The 24,130-nt window shown below is 38.8% G+C and overlaps 1 protein-coding gene across 1 annotated transcript; it reads right to left on the bottom strand.

Annotated features, from left to right (window-relative positions):
- Positions 1–4,492: 4,492 nt before the first annotated feature.
- LOC141506140 (uncharacterized) lies at positions 4,493–23,656 on the bottom strand. Its single transcript, XM_074212672.1, has 8 exons — positions 23,567–23,656; positions 15,479–15,538; positions 15,101–15,226; positions 13,680–13,775; positions 12,784–12,840; positions 12,056–12,190; positions 10,850–10,963; positions 4,493–4,738 (listed from the first exon to the last, which is right to left on the bottom strand). The coding sequence occupies exons 1-8, from the start codon at positions 23,654–23,656 to the stop codon at positions 4,493–4,495; spliced, it is 924 nt and encodes a 307-aa protein (XP_074068773.1).
- Between the last annotated feature and the right edge of the window lie 474 nt (positions 23,657–24,130).

The following is a 24,130-nucleotide window of genomic DNA, read 5'->3' on the forward strand; positions in this document are numbered from 1 at the left end:
AATTTGGTTAGAAACCTGATTCTTTTCAGTCTTATTCACTAACTAGGTAAAAAAGGTGGATATTGGTGGGAATGCCTTCCCATCCAATTCTAATTTGGTTTCCAGCTATAAATCAAACAACCAACCAGTCAACCTCAAAGAGGAAGTGGGAAAAGGTGTTGCAAATTTCCAGAAGCTGCTCCTAAATTTATATTATTAAAAGTGTTCCCTGTTTAGAGAAAGTAGTGGTTTGTCTCTGTGATTGGTCATAGAATTTTGGGTATTAGTTTCTTTGGGGGCATGATATCTCCTTTTACAAAGGTTAGCTATCTAGATTACAAAATGACTAACCACAGCTATCCCCCTTCTCCAGCAAAGTGCTTCTCTGGGCATTCTCACCTTTTCTGTCTGCAGTTGAATCCTCTTATCAATAAAACTGACCTTTCTTTTGTGTGAGTCCTGTTGCAATAGATAAGATTCAGTATTATCACTGGAAATTTTGGTTCTCATCCTTGGGCTCAAACTATCCCCTTCCTCTTCATAAAGGAACAAAGCCCCAAATGTTAGGAATTACTTGTCACCTAAATACTCACACCTATCAACCTGATTCTAGTCTAACATTTCATACTCTGATATCTTGGCCTGTTCTCTCATTAATCTAGTTGAACTCTTCTACAATTTTTTGGCAAAGAAAACTGATTTTGTTTGGAAGACCAACTGTTTAACTTTATTTTTTTCACTCTCATAGTAGATAGAAAGGAAGGTAAGTGTTTTCTTGCCCTTACTCCTAGTTGTTTCTGTTTTGGTTTCTAGTTTTCATTCAACTAGTTAGCCCATCTTGAAGAAAAGGTGGCCTTGGTTCCAAGATTTTGGGTCTACTGATTAATCTATGGTTTTATAACCTTAACTACTTGAAAAGTGATCTTTGCTTCAATAAGACATGAATGTGGAAACTGGCCAGAGAAGGAAGATATGGAGGTGGGAGTGTTGACCAAAATGCCTATAAGTGAGCTTGACCATTTGATATTGGGCATTACTACTTAATGGGCAGTGCTATATCTGTGACAAAGGTGGATGGTTAGATGACAGAATGATTATCCAGAGCTGTTTCTTTTTCTCCATCAATGTTGTACTATTAGATCTGCTTACCTTTTCAGCCTGCTGCTGGATTTTCTTTTCAGCAGCACTGAGCTTCCTTTTAGGCGAATCCTGTTGCAGTAGATGAGGTTCAGTCTTATCTTGGAGATTCTGGTCCTCATTGTGATGTTCAATCAATCTGTCTTTCTCCTACTCATCAGTGAAGAAGAAAGCCACCAGTATCAAGAATTAGAAATGGTCACAGTCTCGCACTTTGGGCAATGACATCTTGGCATATTGTCATATATATATATATATATATATATATATATATATATATATTTTTTTTTTTTTTTAGGTTTTTGCAAGACATGGGGTTAATTGACTTGCCCAAGGCCACACAGTTAGGTAATTATTAAATGTCTGAGGCCGGATTTGAACTCAGGTACTCCTGACTCCAGGGCCAGTGCCACCTAGCCACCCGCAATAATCAATATTTTTGATTAAAAAAATTGAAGTGAGTTTGGTTGGAAACTTGACTCTCTTGACTGTGCTTTGTTTCACTCACATGAAAAAATCATGGCTAGTTAGCAACCTGCCTTCCACTCCAACCCATTTCTATTTTGGGTTCCAGGTATAAAATAATCAACCAGTTCAACCTCAAAGAGGAGATGAGGAAAGATGTTGCAGAAGTCCAACAGTTTTAGAACTTCTAAACTTCTTTTAAGTGTTTCCTCCTTGGCTGTTTCTGTAATTGTGCCATGAAAGGTAGAGTGTGTGGGTGTCTGTGTGTAGGGTGGGTGTGCTGACCAGCAAGCCTAGGAGTGAGGCATTAGTTTCTTATTGGGGAAAGAAACTTCTGTACATAAGAATAGGTGGTTACACTACAGAATGGTTATACACAGCTGTTCTCTGTCTCCATCAATATGGACTCTTAGGTCTGGTAACCTTTTCTGCCAGTTGTGGCAGTTTCTTCTCAGCACCACTGAGCTTACTTTTAGGTGAGTTTTCTTGCAATGAGTAAATTGATTCAATATTATCCTGAAGACTCTGATTCTTGTCTTTAGGCTCAATCTATCCTCCTCCTACTCATCATTGAACAACAAAGCCCTGGTCATCAGGAATTACCTATCACTTAAATGGCACATCTGTTGCCCTGAGCCATAGATTCACATTTTATCCTCTGATGTGCATCTCTCTCTTGACCATATTTCTTTTCCTAGTTTTACTTCCTAATAATAGGAAGGCAAGTGTCTTCCTGCCACTATTCCCAGTTGTTTCTATTTTGCTTCCCTCAATCAAATGACCAATTAACCCAGTTAGCCTATGGGAAAAGCAGTCCTAAGGTCCAGGTGGTTTGGAATTCCTAATTAACCTGTAGTTTTGAAAGCTTTCCCTACATGGAGAATGAAGTGACCTTTGCTTCAGTGAGTGTGAGATGAATAGATTTACGTGGTTTGGGAAGGAGGATTAGGAGGTATGGATACTGACCAGAAAGACTAGGGGAGAGCTTGGCCAAAGGATTTTAGGTGTTAGTTACTTATTGGTAAAGAAAGAATGAGTGACTAGATTATGCAATGACTGCCTAGAATTGTCCCCCTCTGTGCATCAATATGGTGTTCTCTGGTCTGTCAGCCTGCTGGTGGATCTCTCAGCAGCACTGAGTTTCCTTTTAGGGGAGTCCAGATGTAAAGGATAAGAACTGATTTTATAGTGGAGACTCTGGTTCCTGCTCTCAGGCTTAAACTGTTTTCTTTTACTCATCATTGAAGACCAAAGCCCCAGACATTAGGAATTAATTGCCACCTAATTGTCACATGTATCATGTTCTGTCATCAATCTCTGTCCTCTTACAGAAAGTTTTCCATAGATTTTGTCTGGAAAAGTCTTGATTTTTTTTTTCATATTCTCACAGTAGAAATGAGGTTAGATAACTTCCTTTCTGTAGTCTCTGAATTCCTTCTTCTTGGTCTTCAGCTTTCAGAGAACCACTTCTCCAACCAGTTAGCCTATGTCTAACATCTCAAGAAGAGATGGGAAAAGAAGCTACCAAGGTCTAGGTGTTTTAGAACTCCTAATTAATCCATAGTTTTGAAAGTGCTCCTTACATGGAGAAGGAAGTGACCTTTGTTTCTGCATAGGAATATATAGAGGGTGGGTACTGGCCAGAAAGTCTAGGATAAGCTGGATCATTGGGTTTTAGGCATTGGTTGCTTACTGCAGTGATACATCTGTGACAAAGGACAGGTGGTTATATGATAGAATGATTGTTCAGAGCTGTCCCCTTTTCATCACCAATGTGTTGTTCTTGGGCCAACTCACCTTGTCAGCCTGCTGGGGGATCATCTTTTTAGTAGCACTGAGCTTCCTTTTAAGTGAGTTCTGTAGACTCTGGTACTCATCCTCATCTTTAGAATCATTCAAACTGTTCTATGTGTCATTGAAGAAGAAACTCAGAATTATCAGGAATCACCTGTTACCTAAAATACTCCCATCTATCACCTTGTACCACAGTCCCATACTTCATGCTCTGATATCTTGTTTTTTGTCAGCAATACTTTTGACCTCTTCTAGAAACTCTTGCAAAGAGAATTATAATAAGTTTGTTTGAAAACCTGATGATTCTCTTGACTTTCTTTTGTCTCAGTCACTAACATGGCAAAAATGTGGGTGGTTAGCATCCTGCTCTGTCCTCCCACCCAGTCCTCCTAATCGATTCTATTTTGGTTAATTGGTTGGTTTATAGCTAAATACCAATCAGTGACAGGCAATTGTGACTAGAAAGTGAAATCAAGCTTTGATAGGAATATATGTATGTGTAGGTGCTGCAGACTAATCTTAGGGATATCTAAATTATAGTGCTATCCTTCATCAAAGGATTCTCACCTTTTCTGCCTGTTGTGGGATCTTCTTTTCTGTAACACTGAGCTTCCTTTTGGGGGAGTTCTGTTGCAATAAACAAGATTTGACCTTATCCCTGAATTTCTGGTTCTCATTCATTCTGTCCTTTTCCCATTTGTCATTGAAGAACCCAAGATGTCAGAAATTATCTATCACCTAAATACTCACATCTATTGCCCTGATGTCTTGACCTGTTCTCATCAATTTTGTTGACCTCTTCTATAGATTCTTGCATAGAAAATTGGAATGAGTTTGTTTGGAAAGCAGACTATCCTGATTTTCTTTTGTGTTACTCTCATACTAGAAACAAAAATAGGTAGCTTCCTAACACAACTAATTAGTTAGCCTACCTCAAAAGAGGTGGGGGGAAGCTCCTAAATAATTTATATATTTGAAAGTGCTCATTACATGTAGAAAGAAACTTTGCTTCAATCCATATTACATGAAAATGAAACCTATGTTAGGAGGATATTGAGGGTTTGGTGCTGATTAGCAAGTCTAAGACTAAGCTCAATTACAGAATTTTAGGCAACAGTTACTTATGGAGGACAGAAATCTCTTTGACAAAAAGATGGGTGGCTAGATAATGACAGTTTAAGGCTGTCCACCATCTCCACCAGGATGATTCTCTGAGGACTCTCACCTTTTCTGTCTGTTGTGGCATCTTCTCAGCAGCACTGAACTTCCTTTTAGGTGAGTCCTCATGCAATGGAGAAGTTGAATCAATGTTATCCTGAAGATTCTGATTCTCATCCTTGGGCTCAATCAATCTGTCTTCCTCCTGCTCATCATTGAAGAACAAAGTCTTAGTCATCAGGAATACCTACCATGAACCTCTGATGGACATATCAATCTCTCTGACCTCTTTTACAAACTCTTGAATAGACAATTGGAGTGATTTAGGTTGAATCATATTGTCATTGCTTTTTCCTTACTCACTAATAGATGAATGTACTGTAAAGGATGAATTGAAGGTACTCTCAGATATTTCTGTTCTAGTTTGTTTTCAAAAGACCAATTAACCCACCACTTAGTCTATTCAAAAAAGAGGTGGGAAAAGAGTGTGGCAAGACCCAGGTGGTTTGACTGTCCTAATTATAGTTTTAAAAGTTTTGCCTACATGGAGAAAGAAGTGGTCTTTGCTTGGTTTGGGTAGGATTAGGAAGCATGGATGCTGACCAGAAAATCCAGGAGTGAACTTGGTCATAGGATTTTAGGTGTTAGTTACTAGGAAATGATAGCTCTTTGATAAATGAGTGACTAGATTATACAATGATTGTTCTAGAACTGTTGCCTTTGCCCACCAATATGATATTCCAGTATCTGCTCACATTTTCAGCCTGCTGGTAGATCTTCTCAGCAGGACTGAGCTTCCTTTTCAGTGAGTCCTGTTGTAATGGATAAGAATTGATCTTATAATAGAGACTGGTTCATACTCTCAGGATCATTCAATCTGTCCTTCCCTTACTCATTGAAGAACAAAGCCCCGGATGTTAGGGATTAGTTGCCAACTAAATGGTCACATGTTAATCCTAAACTGTAGTTCTATACTTCATCCTCTGATTTCTTGACTTTTTTTTTTTTTTAGGTTTTCGCAAGGCAATGGTGTTAAGTGGCTTGCCCAAGGCCACACAGCTAGGTAATTATTAAGTGTCTGAGGCCAGATTTGAACTCAGGTCCTCCTGACTCCAGGTCCAGCCCTCTATCCACTGCGCCACCTAGCTGCCCCTGATGTCTTGACCTTCATCAGTGATCTTTTTGGCTTTTTCTATAAACTTTTCCAATATTTTTTATTTTTTTCATATTCTTATAATAGAAATGAGGGTAGATAATTCCTCAACTCTCAGCATTCCTTTCTCTTTTGTTTTTCAGCTTTTAGAGAACCAACCAGTCCTCCAACCAGTTAGCCTACCTCAAACCTTAAGGAAGAAGGGGAAAAAGGTGATGCCAAAGTCCAGGAGTTTTAGAACTCTAATTAATCCACAATTCTAAAAGTTGTCCTTACATGGAGAAAGCGGTGACCTTTGCTTCAGTGACTGTGATGGGAGAATATAGAGGATTTAGATACTGACCAAAAAACCTGGAAGTGAGCTTGATCATTGGATTTGAGGCATTAGTTACTGCAGTGATACATCTATGACAAAGGACAAGATGACAAAATAATTTGTCCAGATCTGTCCCTTTTTCTTCACCAGTGTGGTGGTATTGGGTCTGCTCACCTTTTCAGTCTGCTGAGGGATCTTTTTCTCAGCAGCACTGAGCTTTCTTTTAGGTGAGTCCTAGTATTGATCCTCTTCCTTAGAATCATTCAATCTGTCCTTTGAGTTGTCATTGAAGAAGAAAATCACAGATCTCAGGAATTACCTGCTACCTAAAATATTCCCACTTAGTCTCAGACTTCGTGCTATGACATATTGGCTTGATCTCATCAATGCTTTGACCTTTTCTAGAAACTCTTGCAAAGAAAATCGGGATAAGTTAGGTTGGAAACCTGATTCTGTTGATTTTCTTCTGTTTTATTCACTAACATGGCAAAAATGTGTGTGATTAATACCCTGCTCTGCCCTCCCACCCAATTCTATTTTGGTTTCCAACTATAAACTAACTAACCAAGCAATCAGTTAGCCAACTTCAAAGAGGAGGAAAATGGTTTTGCTAATGTCCAGACCTTTCAGAGTTTCTCCTAAGTGATATTTGGTTCTGTGACTGTGACATGGAAATAAATTGGTAGGAATATATGTAGTTGTGGGTACTGATGAAGAACCTTAGAAGGAAATTTGGTCATAGGATTTTAGGTGTTAGTTTCTTCTTGGGGAGTGGCATCTTTTCTTGTAAAATGATTGTCCACTGGGACTTACCTTCTTTTCTGTAGCACTGAGCTTCCTCTTGTGTGAATTCTGTTTCAATAAACAACATTTGATCTTGTCCTGGAATCTCTGGTTCTCAACCTTGGACTCATTTATTCCATCCTATTCCTACTTGTCATTGTCATTGAAGAACAAGGCCCAAGAACAATCTCCATCTATATACTCACCCCTATTGCCCTGACCCATCAGCTTCTTATGTATTGACCTGTTCTCATAAATCTTGTTATCAACTTCTATAAATTCTTGCATAGAAAATTGGAACTAGTTTGTTTGGAAAGCTGTCTTGATTTTCTTTTGTGCTATTTACTCTCATACTAGAAACAAAGATAGGTAGTTTCCTAATTCAACTAACCGGTTTCTTTACCTCAAAGAGGTGGGGGAAAGTCAATTCCAAGGTTCCAGGTTATATTATCATTTATATTTCCAAAAGTGCTCATTACATGTTGAAAGAACCTTTGCTTCAGTGCATGTAATATGAAAGTGCACCCTGGGTGTAGCAGATGGATATTCAGGGTTTGGTGCTGACCAAGAAGCCTAACACTGACTTCAGTCATAGGATTTTAGACACTAGTTACTTATGGAGGACTGATAGCTCTTTGACAATGAATGGGGAGAGAGATAATAGAATCACAGTTTAGACCTTCCCACCATCTCCACCAGGGGGTTCTCTGGGGATTCTAACCTTTTCTTCTTGTGGCTTCTTCTTCTCTGTGGCATTGAACTTCTTTTTAGGTGAGTCCTCTTGCAGTGGATAAGTTGATTTAATATTATCTTGAAGTCTTTGGTTCTCATCATTAGGCTCAAACAATCTGTCCTCCTACTCATCATTGAAAAACAAAATCTTAATCATCAGGCATATCTACCACTTAAATGGACACATCTATTGCCCTGAGCCATAGTCCCATTTTTAACCTGTGATATGCATTATCAAACTCTTGAATAGAAAATTTAAGTGATTTAGGGTGAAATGTCTTGACTTTTTTTCCTTATTCACTTTAGTAGTAAAAATGAAGGGAGGTGTCTTCCTGTCTACTCCCAGCCACTTCTGTTTTGATTTCTTGCTTTCAAATGACCAATTAATCTACCAGTTAGCCTACTTGAAGAGGGGGGAAAGGTGGTGTCAAGATTCCAGGTGGTTTGGCACTCCTAAATATCATTTTTAAAGCTTTACCCAAATGGAGAAAGAAGTGACCTTTGCCTCAGTGAGTAAATTATCTGGTTTAGATAGGAGGATTAGGAAGTATGGATGCTGACTAGCAAGATTAGGAGTGAACTTGGTCATAGGATTTTAGGATTATCTATTTAAAGGGAAGTGATTTTTCTCTTTGACAAATGATGAGTGGCTAGATTGTACAATGACTCTCTAGAGCTGCCCCCTTTCTCTCCAATGTAGCATTCAATCTGTTTACCTTTTCAGCCTCCTGGTGGATCTTCTTAGCAGGACTAAACTTCCTTTTAGGTGAGTCCTATTGTAATAGATAAGAATTGATCTTATAATGGGAACTCTGGAACTCATTCTCAGGTTCATTTATAGTAGAGATCCTGGCTATTACTCTCAGAGTCATTTAATATATTCTTCTCTTACTCATCATTGAAGAACAAAACCCCCAGACATTAGACATTAATTGCCACCTAAATTGGTCTTGAGTCATAGTTCCATAGTTCATTCCGTGACATCTTGTCTTTAAATCAATCTCTTTGGTCTCTTCCATGGTATTGCATAGATTTTGTTTGGGTAAACTCATTTTTTTGATATACTCATAAGAGAAATGAGAGTAGAGAGTCTCCTTTCTGTACTCTTAAGCACTCTTTTCTCTTTTGGTTTTCAGCTTTCAGAGAACCAGTGAGAAATCTGGCTTTGGCAGGAGTATATAGAGGATTGGATACTGACAGAAAGCCTAGGAATGAGCTTGATCATTGGATTTTAACCATTAGTTGCATCTGAGACAAAGGACAGGTGGTTAGATGACAGAATGACTTTCCAGAGTTGTCTTTTTTGGCACCAATGTGGTATTTTGTTGGGTCTGTTCACCTTTTCAGCCTGCTGGGGAATCTTCTCAGCAGCACTGAACTTCCTTTTAGGCAAGTTCTGTGGGCTCTGGTACTCCTCTTCATCTTCATCATCATTCAATCTGTCTTTCTAGTTGTCATTGAAGAAGAAAATTCACAGATATCAGGAATTACCTGCCACCTAAAATACTCACACCTATCATCATGAGCCAAAGTTCCACCCTTCATGCTATGACATCTTGGATTGTTCTCATTCATACTTTTAATCTCTTCTAGAACATCTTTCAAAGAAAATTGGGGATGAGTTTGATTGGAAACCTTGACTTTCTTATCAAGTTAGCACACTGGCTGAACCACCCCACCCACTTCTATTTTGGTGCCCAGCTAAGCAATCACTTAGCCAACCTCAAAGAGGGAAATGTCTTTTGAAGTTTCTAAATCTATATTATTCATAGTGCTCCCCCTATGGAGAAAGAATTGATATAAAAGTGACAAAAGTGAAACTTAGCTTTGGTAGGAATATATGTAGGTGTGGGTGCTGATTTGTGATCAAGGTCCCCTATTAAGTATTAGTTTCATCTAGATATCTAGATTACAGAATGACTATTCAGAGCTATCTCTCTTCTCCATCAATGAGTTTTTGGGGATTCTCACCTTTTCTGCCTGTTGTGGGATCTTCTTTTCCATAGTACTAAGCTTTCTTTTGAGTGAGTCCTATTTCAATAAACAAAATTTGATCTTGTCCCAGAATCTCTGGTTCTCAACCTTGAGTTCATTCAATCTATCTATTAAATTGTTAGAAATTACCCTATCTAAATACTCACACCTGTTTCCCTGAACCATAGCCTAATACTTCATCTTCTAATATCCTGACCTATTCTTATCAAACTTGTTGGCTTCTTCTAAAATTTCTTGCATAGAAAAATTGGAGTGAGTTTGTTTGGAACAAAAGTAGGTAGCCTCCTAACTCAACTAACTAGTTAACCCCCTAACTCAATTAACTAGTTAACCCACCCTCAATAAAGTAAGGGGAAGTCAGTGCCAAAGTTTAGGTAGTTTGGGATTCGTAATTTATATTTTTAAAAGTGCTCATTACTTGGAGAACGAACATTTGCTTCAGTCCATGTAATGACGGTTTGGTGCTGACCAGCAAACCTAAAAGTTAGCTCCAGTCATGGGGTTTTAGCCCTTGGTTCCTTATAGGTTACTTATAGAAGACTGATCTCTCCTTGACAAAGGATGGCTGCCTAGATTATAGAATGTTAGTCTAGAGCTGTCCACCATTTCCACTAGTGTGGTGTAATCCCCTCAGAATTCTCACCTTTTCTGCCTGTTGTGGCTTCTCAGCAGCACTGAGCTTCCTTTTAGGTGTGTTCACTTGCAATGGATAAGTTGATTCAATATTATCCTGAAGACTCTGATTCTCATTTTTGGGCTCAATCAAACTGTCCTCCTACTCATTAGTGAAGAACAAAGCCTAGTCATCAGGAATACCTACCACTCAAATGGACACATCTATTGTCCTGAGCCATAATCCCACATTTTATCCTCTGATGGGCATATCTCTTTGACTTCTTTTACAAACTCTTAAATAGAAAATTAGAGTGAATTAGGTTTACCTATCTTGACATTTTTTTCCTTATTCACTGTAATAGTAGAAATGCCTTTCTGTATCCATCCATTTGTTTTGGAATCCAGCTTTCAAACAGCCAATTAGCCTATCTCAAAGAAGTGGGAAAAGGTGATGCCAAGGTCCAGGTGGTTTGGTACTCATTATAATTTTCAAAGCTTTACCTTCATGAAGAAAGAAGTGATCTTTGCTTCAGTGTGTGTGAGATGAATATAGTGTAGGATGAATAGGAGATATGAATGCCGACCAGTAAGCCTAGGATTTTAGGTATTACTCACTGGGAAGTGTGATAGCTCTTTGACAAATAATGAATGGTTAGAATATAAAAGGACTATCTAGAGCTGCCTCCTTTCTCCAAGAATGTGGTGTTCTTAGATCTGCTCACCTTTTCAGCCTGCTGGGGGGTCTTCTTCTCAGGAGCACTGAGCTTCCTTTTAGGTGAGTCCAGTAGATTCTGGTACCCATCTTCATCCTCAGAATCATTCAATCTCCTGTCCATCTAGTTGTCATTGAAAATCACAGATTTAAGGAATTACTTGCCATCTAAAAGTCTCCCACCTATCATCTTGAGCCACAGTCCCACACTTCATATTGTGAAATTTTGACTTGCTGTCATCAATACTTTTCACTTTGAGGAACTCTTTTTTTTTTTAGGTTTTTGCAAGGCAAATGGGGTTAAGTGGCTTGCCCAAGGCCACAAAGCTAGGTATTTATTAAGTGTCTGAGGCCAAATTTGAACCCTAAATTTGAACCTTAAATCTATATTATTAATAGTGACCTGAAAGTGAACCTAGTTTTAGGAATATATGTAGGTGTACAGGTGCTAATGAGGTACCTTAGTAGGGAACTTGGTCATAGGATTTTAGGTGTTAGTTTCTTACTGGTAGATGACATTTCCCTGTACAAAGGATAGATATCTAGACTACAGAGTGACTTTCCAGAGCTATCCCTTTTCTTCAGCAATGTGGTTCTCTGGGGATTCTCACCTTTTCTGCCTGCTGTGGGATCTTTTTTTTTTTTTCTGTGGCACTGAGCTTTCTTTTGGGTGAGTCCTGTTGCAATAAACAAGATTTGATCTTGTCCCAGAATCTCTGGTTCTCAACCTTGGACTCATTCAATCTCCTTCCCATTTGTTATTGAAGAACAAGGCCCAGATACACCTAACACCCTGAACCAGAATCAAACATTTCATCCTCACCAATTTTTTGGCCTCTTCTATATATTTTCTTGTGTCAAAAATTTCAGTGAGTTTGTTTGGAAAGTAGACTTTTTTGATTTTCTTAACAAGTTAATCCACCTCTAAGTGGAGAAGGGGTTGAAAGGCAGTGCTAAGTTTAGAGGCTCCTAAGTAATTTATATTTCCAAATGTACTCATTACATTACTTTTGCTTCAGTGCATGTAACATGAAAAGGCAACCTGTGTTTAGGAGGTGGCTTGGTGCTGACCAGCAAACATAATAGTGAGCACAGTCATAGAATTAGTTACTTATTGACGACTGTTAACTCTTTGACGAAGGATGGCTGCCTACATTATAGAATGACAGTCCGGAGCTGTCCATCTCCTTGAGTGTGATCATCTTGGAATTCTCACCTTTTCTTCTTGTTGTGGCATCTCCTCAGCAATACTGAGCTTTCTTTTGGGTGAGTCTTCTTGCAATGGACTAGGTGATTCAATATTATCCTGAGGATTCTGATTCTCATCCGTGGGCACAATCAATCTGTCCTCCTATTCATCAGTAGAGAACAAAGCCCTCGTCATTAGGAATGCCTATCACTTAAAAGGACTCATCTAGTGCCCCCCACCCCCCACCCCGTGATAGTCCCACTTTTTATTCTCTGATGTTGATATCAGTCTTTCTGACTCACAAGTGATTTAGATCATACTGCCTTGATATATTTTTTTCTTATTCAATAGTAGAAATGAAGTTAAGTGTCATTTTGTCTCTACTCCAAATCATTTGTTTTTGTTTTCAGTTTTCAAAAGATCAATTTACCAACCTGCTAGCCTAACTCATTGAAGAGGTGAGAAAAGGTATTGCTAAGGTCCAGGAAATTTGGGACTCCTAGTTAATCTACAGTCTTCAAAGCTTTATCTATGTGGAGAAAGTAGTGACTTTTGCTTTTGTGAGTGTAAAATGAATATAGTGTCACTTGGATTAGGGGGAATGGATGAATGGTGACTAGTGAGCCAAGGGATGAAGTTGGCTAAGTTCCCACTAAGTAATATCCCTGAGAAATGATAACAGACTAGATTATACAATGACTGTTTGGAATTGTTTCCCCTTTGTCCACCAATGTGGTGTTCCTGGGTTAGCTCACCTTTCCAGACTGCTGGTTGGCCTTTTCAGCAGCACTGAGCTTCCTTTTAGGTGAATCCTGTGATAATGGATAAGAATTGATTTTATAGTGGAGACTTTGATTCCTACTCTCAAGGCCATTCAATGAGTCCTTCCTTTTATTCATCATTGAAGAACAAAGCCTCAGATAGAAGGAATTACCTGTCACCTTAAAACTTGCAAGTATTATCCAGGCCACAGAACCATACTTCATCTTCTGATGTCATGGCCTTAGTTATCATTTTCTTTGGCCTCTTCAATAAACTTTTACATAAATGTTGTTTGGAAAACTGACCCCCCCCCCATTTTCTTAGTAGAAATGAGGGTAGATAACCCTCCTCCCTGTACTCTCAACATTTCTTTCTATTTTGGTTTTCAGTTTTCAGGGAACCTGTTCTCCAACCACAAGGAACAAGTGAGAAATAGTGACATCAAGGTCCAAATGTTTTAGAACTCCTAATTAACCTATAGTTTTGTTTTTAGTTTTTGCAAGGCAATGGGATTAAATGACTTGCCCAAGGTCATACAGCTCGGTAATTAATTAAGTGTCTGAGACTAAATTTGAACTCAGGTCCTCCTGACTCCAGGGCTGGTGCTCTATCCACCTAGCTGCCCCTAATCTATAGTTTTAAAATTGCTGCCTTCATGGAGAAAAAAGCTATCTTTGCTTCAGTGAATGTGAGATGAAAATGTAACCTGGCTTTGGAGAGGTGGTGTGGACCAGAAAGCTTAGGCATGAGCTTGATCATTGGATTTTAGGCATTAAGTTACTTACAGCAGTGATATATCTGTGACAAAGGACAGGTGGTTAGATGACAGATTGATTGTCCAGAGCTGTCACTTTTTCCTCACCAATGCGGTGTTGTTGGGGCTGCTCACCTTTTCAATCTGCTGGGGATTGTTCTCAGCAGCATCGAGCTTCCATTTAGGTGACTCCTGTAGACTCTCATCCTCAGAACTATTCAATCTGTCCTTCTAGTTGTTATTGAAGAAGAAAATCACAGCCATCAGGAATTTACCTGCCATCTAAAATACTTCCATCTATTACCTTGAATCACAATCCACATTTCAAATTGTGACATTTTGGAGAAATCAATGCATTTGACTTCTAGGATACTTTTTCAAAGAAAATTTGGATGAGTTTGGTTGGAAACCTGATTCTCTGACTTTCTTCTGTCCTATTCACTAATGTGGTTTAAAATGTTGAGTAGTTATCAACCTGCTCTGCTATCCCATCCAAGTTTATTTTGGTTTCCAGCTATAAATCAACTAACAAACCAACCAGTTAGCCAACCTCAAAGAGGTGGTGGAAAAGATCTTGCAAATGTCCTGGTCTTTTGGAATGTCTCCTAAATCTATGTTATTAATAGTGTTCCCCATATGGAGAAAGAAGTGGTGTTTTGTCTCTGTGATTGTGACCTGAAAGTGAAACCTAACTTTGGGAATGTATGTGTGTGGGTCCTATTGATGAAACTTGGTAGGAAACTTGATCAAAAAATTTTAAGTGTTTAGTTTCTTCCTAGTGAATGTGAATATCTAGATTACAGAATGACTTTCAAGAGCTGTCCCCCTTCTCCAGCAATGGGCTTGTCTGGGGATTCCCACCTTTTCTGCCTGCTGTGGGGTCTTCTGTTATATAGCACTGGGTTTTCTTTTGGGTGAGTTCTGTTTCAATACACAGGATTTGATCTTGTCTCAGAGAAAATCTGTCTTCCTCCCACTTGTCATTGAAGACCAGTACCCATGATGTCAGTAATTACTTGCCACCTAAATATTCCTATCATACCCTGAACCATAGTCTAACATTTCACCCTCTAATTGTCTTGACCTGTTCTCAACCTTTTTTTGGCATCTTCTAAATATTTTCTTGCATAAAAAATTGCAGTGAGTTTGTTTGGAAAGCAGACTGTCTTGATTTTCTTTTCTATGATTTAATCTCATACTTGAAACAAAGGAAGGTAACCTTTCTGAACCCACCTCAATGAAGAGAAGGGAGAAAGGCAGTACCAAAGTTCAGGAGGTTGGGGCTCCCAAGTAATTCGTATTTTTAAATGTACTTATTACATAGAGAAAGAACATTGGCTTCGGTGCTCGTAACATGAAAGTGCAACCTGTTTTCAGCAAGAGGATATTGCTACTGCCCAGCAAGCCTAAGAGAAGGCTCAGTCATAGAATTTTAGGCATTAGTTACTTATTGAGGACTGATGATCTCTTTCACAAAGGATAGTTGTCTAGATCATAGAATGACAGTCTAGAGATGTCTACCATCTCCTCCAGTGTGATCATCTTCAGATTCTTACCTTTTCTACCTGTTGTGGCATCTTCTCAGTAGCACTGAGCTTCCATTTAGGTAGTGGAGGAGTTGATTCAGTATTATCCTGAGGACTCTGGTTCTCATCCTTGGGCTCAATCAATCTGTCCTCTTCCTATTCATTATTGAAGAACAAAGTCCTAGTCATCAGGAATACCTACCACTTAAAGGACACATCTATAGCTTTGGTAGGCATATATGCAGGTATGGGTGCTGATGATGAACATTAGTAGGGAACTGGGTCATAGGATTTTAGATGTTAGTTTCTTTGACATCACTTTGTACAAAGGATGGATATCTAGATTAGAGAATGACTGTCCAGAGCTATCCTCCTTCTCTACCAATGTGGTTCTCTGGGGATTCTCACCTTTTCTGCCTGCTGTGGGTTCTTCTTTTCTGTAGCACTGAGCTTTCTTTTGGGAGAGTCCTGTTTCAATAAACAAAATTTGATCTTGTCCCAGAATCTCTGGTTTTGTAACCTTGGATTCATTTCTCATTGAAGAACAAAGCCCAAATACACCTATTGACCAAAAGCCTAACATTTCATCTTCTTATGTCTTGACCAGTACCCAGAAATCTTGACTCTTCTAAACATTCTTGCATAGAAAATTTGAGTGAGTTTCTTTGGAAAGCTGACTCTCTTGATTTTCTTTTGTGTTACTTACTGTCATACTAGAAACAAAGGTAAGTGGCATCCTAACTTAATAAACCAGTTAGCCCATCTCAAAGAGTTGAGGGGGGAAGCTATGTAAGGATCATGTGAGTTAGGACTCCTAACTTATATTTTTTAAAAGTGTTCATAATATGAAGAAAGAATCTTGGCTTCAGTTTATGTAACATTAAAGTACAACCTGGGTTTAGCAAGAGAATACTGAGGATTTGGTGCTGACCACAAGCCTAAGAGTGAGTTCAGTCATAGACTTTAGACATTAGTTATATATGGAGGATTGCTATCTCTGTGAAAAAGGATGGATGGCTAGATTGTAGAGTGATAGTCCAGAGCTTTCCATAATCTCCACTAGGGTGGTTCTCTGAGGATTCTCACCTTTTCTGCCTGTTGTGGCATCTTCTCCTCACCAGCACTGAGTTTCCTTTTAGGTGAGTTCTCTTGCAATGGAGAAGTTGAATCAATGTTATCCTGAAGACTCTGACTCTCATTCCTGGGCTCAAACAATCTGTCCTCCTGTATCAGGAATACCTACCACTTAAATAAACACTTTTAGTGCTCTGACCAATAGTCCCATTTTTTATTCTCTGATGTTTATGTCAATCTCTCTGACCTCTTCTATAAACTCTTGAAAAGTAAACTGAAGTGATTTAGATCATCTTATTCACTGTAAGAGTAGAAATGAAGGTATCTTGTCTTTCTGTCTCTAGTTCTAGACTTTTCTGTTTTGGTTTTCAGCTTTCAAACAATCAGTTAATCAACCAGTTAGCCCACCTCAAAGATGAGGTGGGAAAAAGGTGTGCCCAAGGTCCAGGCGTTTTGCCTTCCTAATCTAAAATTTTCAAAGCTTTACCTACATGGAGAAAGAAATGACCTTTGCTTCAGTGAACTTTGATGAATACAGGAGGATTGGAGGTATTGATGTTATCCAGCAAGCCTAGGAGTGAGCTTGGCCATAGAATTTTAGGTGTTACATTATTTGCCAGTAAGTATCTTTGAGAAAGGATGAGAGACTTGATTATATGACTTCCTAGAGTTTTCCCCCTTTGTCTGACAATGTGGTGTTCTTGGGTTTCCTCACCTTTTCAGCCTGCTGGGGGTGGTTCTTCTCAGTGTCATTGAGCTTCCTTTTAGGTGAGTCCTGTAGACTCTGATAATCATCCTCATCCTCAGAATCATTCAATGTGTTCTCCTTGTCATTGAATTAGAAAATCACAGTTATCAGGAATCACCTGCCACCTAAAATACTCCCACCTATCACCTTAAGCCATAGTCCCACATTTGAGGTTATGATATCTTGACTCATTGTCATCAATATTTTTGATCTCTTGTAGAAACTCTTGTAAAGAAAATTGGGATAAGTTTGGTTGGAAACCTGATTCTCTTGATTTTCTTCCATATTATTCACTAACATGGTAAAAATGTGGGTAGTTAGCACCCTGTGCTCTGCCCTCCCATCCAATTCAATTTTGTTTTCCAGCTATAGTCTGATCATCCAGTTAGCCAAACTCACAAATGAGGTAGGAAAAGGTTTTGCAAATGTCCAGATCTTTTGGAACTTCTAAATCTATTATTATTAAAAATGCCCCCTATATGGAGAAAGAAGTTACATTTGTCTCTTTGACTGGACCTGAAAGCAAAACCTCCTTTGAGACCTAAAGCTTTGTTTGGCATATATATAGAGTTGAGTACTGATGGTGAACCTAGTAGGGAACTTGGTCATAGCATTTTTTGGTATTGATTTCTTCCTGGTGAGTAACATCTCTTTGTACAAAGGATGAATGTCCTGAGCTATCAATGTAGTTTGCTAGGGATTCTCACCTTTTCTGCCTGCTGTGGGATCTTGTTTTCTGTAGCACTGAGCTTCCTTTTGGGTGAATCCTGTGGCAATAAACAAGATTTGATTTTGTCCCAGAACCTCTGGTTCTCAACCTTGGACTCATTCAATCTGTTGTCATCCTATTTGTTCTTGAAGAACAAGCCCCAAGATAGTCAGTAATTACCTGTCATCTAAATACTCAAATCTATTGCCCTAAACCATAGTTTAACATTTCATCTTTTTATATCTTGACCTGTTTCCATCAATCTTGTTGGCTTCTTCTATAAATTCTTTTATAGAAAATTGGAGTGAGTTGTTTGGAAGGCTGACTGTATTAATTTTCTTTTTTGTTACCTACTCAAACACTAGAAACAAAGGTAGGTAGCTTCCTAACTCAACTAACCAGTTATTCCACTTCAGTGAAGTTGGGGAAAAAAGTAGTTTTCAAGGTTTAGGTGATTTGGGGCTCCTAATTTTTATTTTTAGTAGTGTTCATTACTTGGAGAAAGAATCTTTGCTTCAGTGAATATAACTTGAAAGTGCAACCTGTGTTTAGTAGGAGATTATTGAAGCTTTTGTGCTGACCAGCAAGGCTAGAGTGAGTTCAAGGATCTTAGGCATTAGTTACTTATGGAGGACTAATATCTCCTTGATAAAGGGTGGCAGCCTAGCTTACAGAATGATAATCCAGAACTGTCCACCATCTTCACCAGTGCTGTCCTGTCAAGAATTCTCATCTTTTCTGACTGTTGTGACATCTCAGCAGCATTAAGCTTTTGTTTAGGTGAGTTCTTTTGAAATGGAGAAGTTGATTGATATTATTCAGAAGACTTTGGTTCTCATTCTTGGATTCATTCAATATGTCCTTTTCCTACCCATCATTGAAGAAACAAATCCCTAGTCATCAGGAATACCTACCACTTAAATGTGCATATCAATCTCTTTGACCTCTTCTACAAACTCTTGAGAAATGATGTGATTTATATCATACTGTCTTGACATTTTTTTTCTTATTCACTGTAATGCTAGAAATGAAGGTAGATGTCTTTCTGTCTCTATTACTGGTCATTTCTGTTTCCAGCTTTCAAAAGACCAATTAGCCAACCAGTTATCTTACCTCAAAGAAGAGGTGAGGAAAAGGTCATTCCATGGTCCAGTGGTTTGGGATTCCTAATTAATCTATAGTGTTAAAAGCTTTACCTACACGGGGAAGAAGTGACCTCTGCTTCATGGGTTTGAGATAAATATATTATCTGGTTTGGATAGGAGGATTAGGAGGTATGAATGCTGACCAGGAAGCCTAAGAATGAACTTGGCCATATGATTTTAGATGTTAGTTACTTATTGGTAAATGATATCTCTTAAAGAAAGGATGAGTGACTAGACTTTTACAATGACTGCCTAGAGTTGTCCCTGTCTGTCCACCAATAAGATGTTCTTGAATCTACTTACCTTGTCAGCCTGCTGGGAACTCATCTCAGCAGCACTGAGCTTCCTTTTGGGAGAGTCCTATTGATTCTGGTATTCATCCTCATTCTCAGAATCATTCAACCTGCCATCCTTCTTATTGTAATTGAAGAAAATCACAGAAATCAGGAATTACCTGCCACCTAAAACACTCCCATTGAGTCCCAGTCCCTCACTTCATGCTATGACATCTTGCATTGTTGTCATCAGTATTTTTGATCTCTACTAAAAACTCTTGGAAAAAAAAAGTTTGGATGAGTTTGCTGGAAACCTCTTTCTCTTTTTGTTGTTTTTGTTTTTGCAGGGCAATGGGGTTAAGTGACTTGCCCAAGGTCACACAACTAGGCAATTATTAAGTATCTGAGGCCAGAACTCAGGTACTCCTGATTCCAGGGGTGGAGCTCTATCCACTGTGCCACCTAGCTGCACCTGAAACCTATTTCTCTTGACTTTCTTCTGACTTACTAACAAGGTAAAAATGTGACTAAATAGAACCCTATCTTCCAATTCTATTTTGGTATCCAGCTACAAACCAAGCAATGAATCAGTTAGCTAGCTGCAAAGAGGAGGTCCAAGCAGCTCCTATTAAATTTGTATTATTAAAAGTTGATTGATGATGTTTGTCCTTCATTCTTTAATAAGTCCATGAAATCAGAAGGTGATACCATTGTGTGCAAGTGAATTGGATTTGAGAGCGTGCTTTGCAAATAACCAGTCTCATTTTTCTCCTCTGAAGTCATCTGATCTTAGTGCCAGATTATAGATTAGGAGGCCTGAAGATCCCTCTGGACCTTGACTTTTTAAAAGTTAGATCTTTCCCAGGTCACAGACTGACTGAAGTAAAGCACATTAAGTCATTAAGATTGGACAAGAGAAAAGAGGAGAAGATGCCAAGAATGACCACTTTTAGAAGTGGTCAGGTAAATCAGGGATTCTCAGTGATCAAGAACTCTTTTGCATAGCTTGGGGGAAAAAATCAACCTGGTAGGGGGGCCAACAGTTGGCCTCAGGTTATTAAAAGTGCTCCCTACAAGGAGAAAGAAGTGATGTTAGTCTCTGTGATTGAGATTTGAAAGTGAAATAACTTTGTCAGGATCATATGTATGTATGTGTGGGTGCTGACTGACAGGTCCTTGAGTGAGCTTGGTCATATGATTGTAGGCATAAGTTACTTAAGGGAGAAAAATACTGTTGAAGTTTGCATCCCCAAAACACTGGAGTTTTTCATAATATCTTTTAGAAAGAATTCATGACATGTGACCTCTCTCCCAGGCAGTTTGGCATTTTATTGGGCATTGTGATGACGTTGTGGGCTGAGAATTGGGAGATACTCTAGCAAAGAGGGATCTGACATGTCCTCATTTATAAAGGGAGAGAAGAGAAAAAAATGATCTCAGATAATTAAGTTTGTTTCAAGTGGGTCTGGATGTCTGAAGCTGGTGCTACCAAGGGACAGTTAGAAGGGACAGATCTTATAATAAAATTATAAATGTACTATTAAGGAGGGCTTTTGTATATCAAAGATGACCTCAGGTACTGAAAATAAATGATTCTCTAGGCAGACCAGAACCCATTCTTCACATAAAAGATTAAAGGACAAGGATCATTCTAAGTAGTGGGCATTGATAAGGGGCAATCAGAAAACAAAAAGGCCTTGGGCAAAAGCAGACGTATGGATTACAGGGCAAGCAATTATATCATAGTTAGAATTCTCAGTTCTAGCAAGGATTCAGGAAGGCCATTCAGAACAGATCTGAATGTTGAGGATGGGACTCATTAATTGGGAGCCTTCATCAATACTTCTGTGAATAAGGATGGGTGGTTAGATAACAGAATGAATATACATAGCCTGCCCCCTTTCCCCACTATTGTGGTGTACTTTTTCTGCCCAATGATGTATCTTTCCAATAGCACTGAGCTTTCTCATTGATGAATCCTGTTGCAAAGGAAAATACTGCTTCTCATCCCAAAATCTCTGATTCACATCTTCAGGTTCATTCAATCTGTACTCATTATGGAAGAACAAAACCCAAGACTTCAGGAATTATCTGTCACATAAAATGTTCACAATGTCCTCTTGAGCCATAGCGTGAGGTCTTGGTCTATTCTCATCAATCTCTTTGACCTCTTCAACAAACTTATTTATAGAAAATTGAAGTGAATTTGATGGGGAAATTGTCTTGACATTTTCTTTTTCTTATGTTCTTAGACTCTTAATGGAAACTAGGATAGGCAGCTTTCTGCCTCCAATCCCATCTACTTCTCCTTTGATTACCAGATTTGAAACAAACAATTAACCAACCAGTTGCTCAACATCAATGAGGTAGTGAGAAAAAAATGGTGACAAGGTCAAGGTAGTTTGGAGCTTCTAATTGACCTATAATTTTAAAAGTATACCCTACATGGAGAAAAAAGTGACTTACTTCAGTGAGCATGACATAACTGTGAAAACTGGTTTTTATCAGAGGATGGGAGCCTTGGGTGATGACAGATATAGGGTTTTATGCATTAGTAATTTACTGGGGAGTGATAACTCTGTGACAAAGAATAGGTGGCTAGATGACAGAATGACAGTCTAGATCTGTCCCTTCCCTTCTCCAGGTTTGTGGTGCTCTTGGGTTGCTTCAGCTTTTCTGTCTGCTGCTAGATCTTTTCAGCAGCACTGAGCTTTTTGTTGGATTGAGCTTGTGATGGAATATACTATATTTCCCTGTGTATGACACCTTTTTTTATTTTTGAAAAATTTGGGTTCTAAAAACTGGGACTGTCATACTGTGGTTGTAGATTTTTTTTGCTTGCATTTCCCACTTTTTCACACTTGTCTTTGTGCTCACTGTTTTGCATTTATTACAGATGTATTAGGTTACATTTTACCACTTTCTGTCCAGAGATGACTCAGTAAAGATTTTCTTACAGTGATTAAATTTAAGATAAAAGTGATTCAGTTTGCAAAAATGAATGGAAATTGTGCTGCTTAATGTCAGTTTCAACTGAGAAAACAATCTGAGACTGGCTATGGGAAGAAGAAAGCCTACACCACATAAGAAGGCCATGAGAGGAAAGTTAGCCAAATGGCCTGATTTAGAGAGGGAACTGAAGAGATGGATTGAAGAACAAAGGGCAAGTAGAATTCCTATGTCTACAAAGATAGCATGAGGCAAGAATTGCTGTTGAAAAAGAAGTGACGGGGGGGGGGGGGTGACTAGGTGGTGCAGTGGATAGAGCACCAACCCTGGAGTCAGGAGTACCTGAGTTCAAATCCAGCCTCAGACACTTAATAATTACCCAGCTGTGTGGCCTTGGGTAAGCCAATTAACCCCATTGCCTTGCAAAAACAAAAACAAACAAAACCCAAAATAATAGAAAAAGCAGTGACTGATTTCAAAGGAGGACATTCCTGAAACAGAATGGACCAAGTGTGCCCAGGGAGTGCTTATGGTCAGCCCCAGACCAGAGCAGAGGCAAGAGTGAAGCCAGAGATTCACCTAAGACAGTGATTTGTCATCAAACAGATGAGGACAAGCTAAAGGATGGGAGTTTTGACAGTGATAAGGAGTTGTATGCATTTTATGATGAATAAAACTTTTGAGCTCAATAACTTTATGTAATACATTTTTTTTCAAATTTTGGGTCTCAAAATTAAAGTGCATCTTCTACATGGGTAATTTGATATCTTGGAGACTAGTTCTCATCTTTGGGCTCATTTAATTCATTTTCCTTCTACTCATCATTGAAGAACAAAGCTCCAGACATCAGGAATTAACCTGCCATCTCAATGTTTATCTCTTTCACACTGAGCTACAATCCCATACATCATGATTTTATTTGGAAAACTGACTCGATTTTTTTTCTCACTCTCACAATGAAAACCAAGCTCTTACCTCTACTCTCATTCCTTTCCTTTTTTATTTCAAGCTTTCATACAAACCAACAAGTTAGCCAACCTCAATGAAAAAATGAGTGAAGGTGGTACCCAAAGTTCAGGTGGTTTGGGGCTCCTATCTATCTAGTGTTCATTATGTGAACAAAGAGATGACCTTTGCTTTCAGCGAGTGTTAGATGAATATGTTACTTGGCTTAGATAGGAGGATATGGAGGCATGGATGGCTAACTAACCCTCCTCGGGTTCAATCATTATGACCTGTAGTAAGTTGGGTTTCATATTGACCCAGCAAGCCTAAGAGTGAGCCTAATTATAAGATTTTAGGTACTTGTTACTTACTAGACAGTTAATTAAGGATGTTGTTGTTAATCAGTTGTTGTTAATCATCTATCCACTCAAATCTGATTCTTTGTGACCTCATTCATCTCAGGCTCTTCTATCCAGTATCTTTGCCACAAAAATGGCAAAGGGAGTCATAAAGAATCAGACACAACTGAAATGTGCAAAATGGGGAGTTCACACTTCTATAACAAAGGAGAGTTTGGCTAGATTAGAGAATGACTGTCTGTTCAGACCCATTCCCCTTTTATGCCATTGTGGTGCTCTTGATTCTGCTCACCTTATCTGTCTGCTCTTCCATCTTCTTTGCAATACTGAACTTTCTTGTAGGTGAGTCCTGCTGTAATGTAAAATATTGCATCTTATCCATGAGTCTCTGGTTTTCATCCTAAACTCATTCTATCTGTCCTTTTTCTACTGGTGCTCTTGATTCTGCTCACCTTATCTGTCTGCTCTTCCATCTTCTTTGCAATACTGAACTTTCTTGTAGGTGAGTCCTGCTGTAATGTAAAATATTGCATCTTATCCATGAGTCTCTGGTTTTCATCCTAAACTCATTCTATCTGTCCTTTTTCTACTCCACATTGAAGAACAATGTTCCAGCAATGAGGAATTTACCAGACTTTAAATGCTCACAAGTCTCAGTCCCACATTCCACCCAGTGGTGTCTTGGCCTGTTCTTATCCATCTCTTTGACCACCCCAACAAACTCTTGCAAAGAACACTGGAGTGAGTTTGAAAAACTGTCATGAATTTCTTTTTTCTTCCTTTGCCAATTCCTCCCATCCAGTTTTTTGGTGTTTAACACTAAAACAGCTCCCCAACTAATTAACCAATTAGTAAT

Source organism: Macrotis lagotis, chromosome 1 (genome assembly GCF_037893015.1).
Source record: "Macrotis lagotis isolate mMagLag1 chromosome 1, bilby.v1.9.chrom.fasta, whole genome shotgun sequence".
Classification (NCBI taxonomy): domain Eukaryota; kingdom Metazoa; phylum Chordata; class Mammalia; order Peramelemorphia; family Peramelidae; genus Macrotis; species Macrotis lagotis.

What these genes read in the sequence shown, in the direction of transcription:
- LOC141506140 (XM_074212672.1), bottom strand. Translation starts at nt 23,656, where the DNA reads ATGGATAAGATGCAATATTTTACATTACAGCAGGACTCACCTACAAGA. An exon ending in TGGAAGAGCAGACAGATAAG is followed by an intron (nt 15,539 to 23,566) that starts GTGAGCAGAATC and finishes TTATTGAAACAG; the next exon opens with GACTCTCCCAAAAGAAAGCT. An exon ending in ACCCACAGCAGGCAGAAAAG is followed by an intron (nt 15,227 to 15,478) that starts GTGAGAATCCCC and finishes AATAATGAATAG; the next exon opens with GAAGAGGACAGATTGATTGA.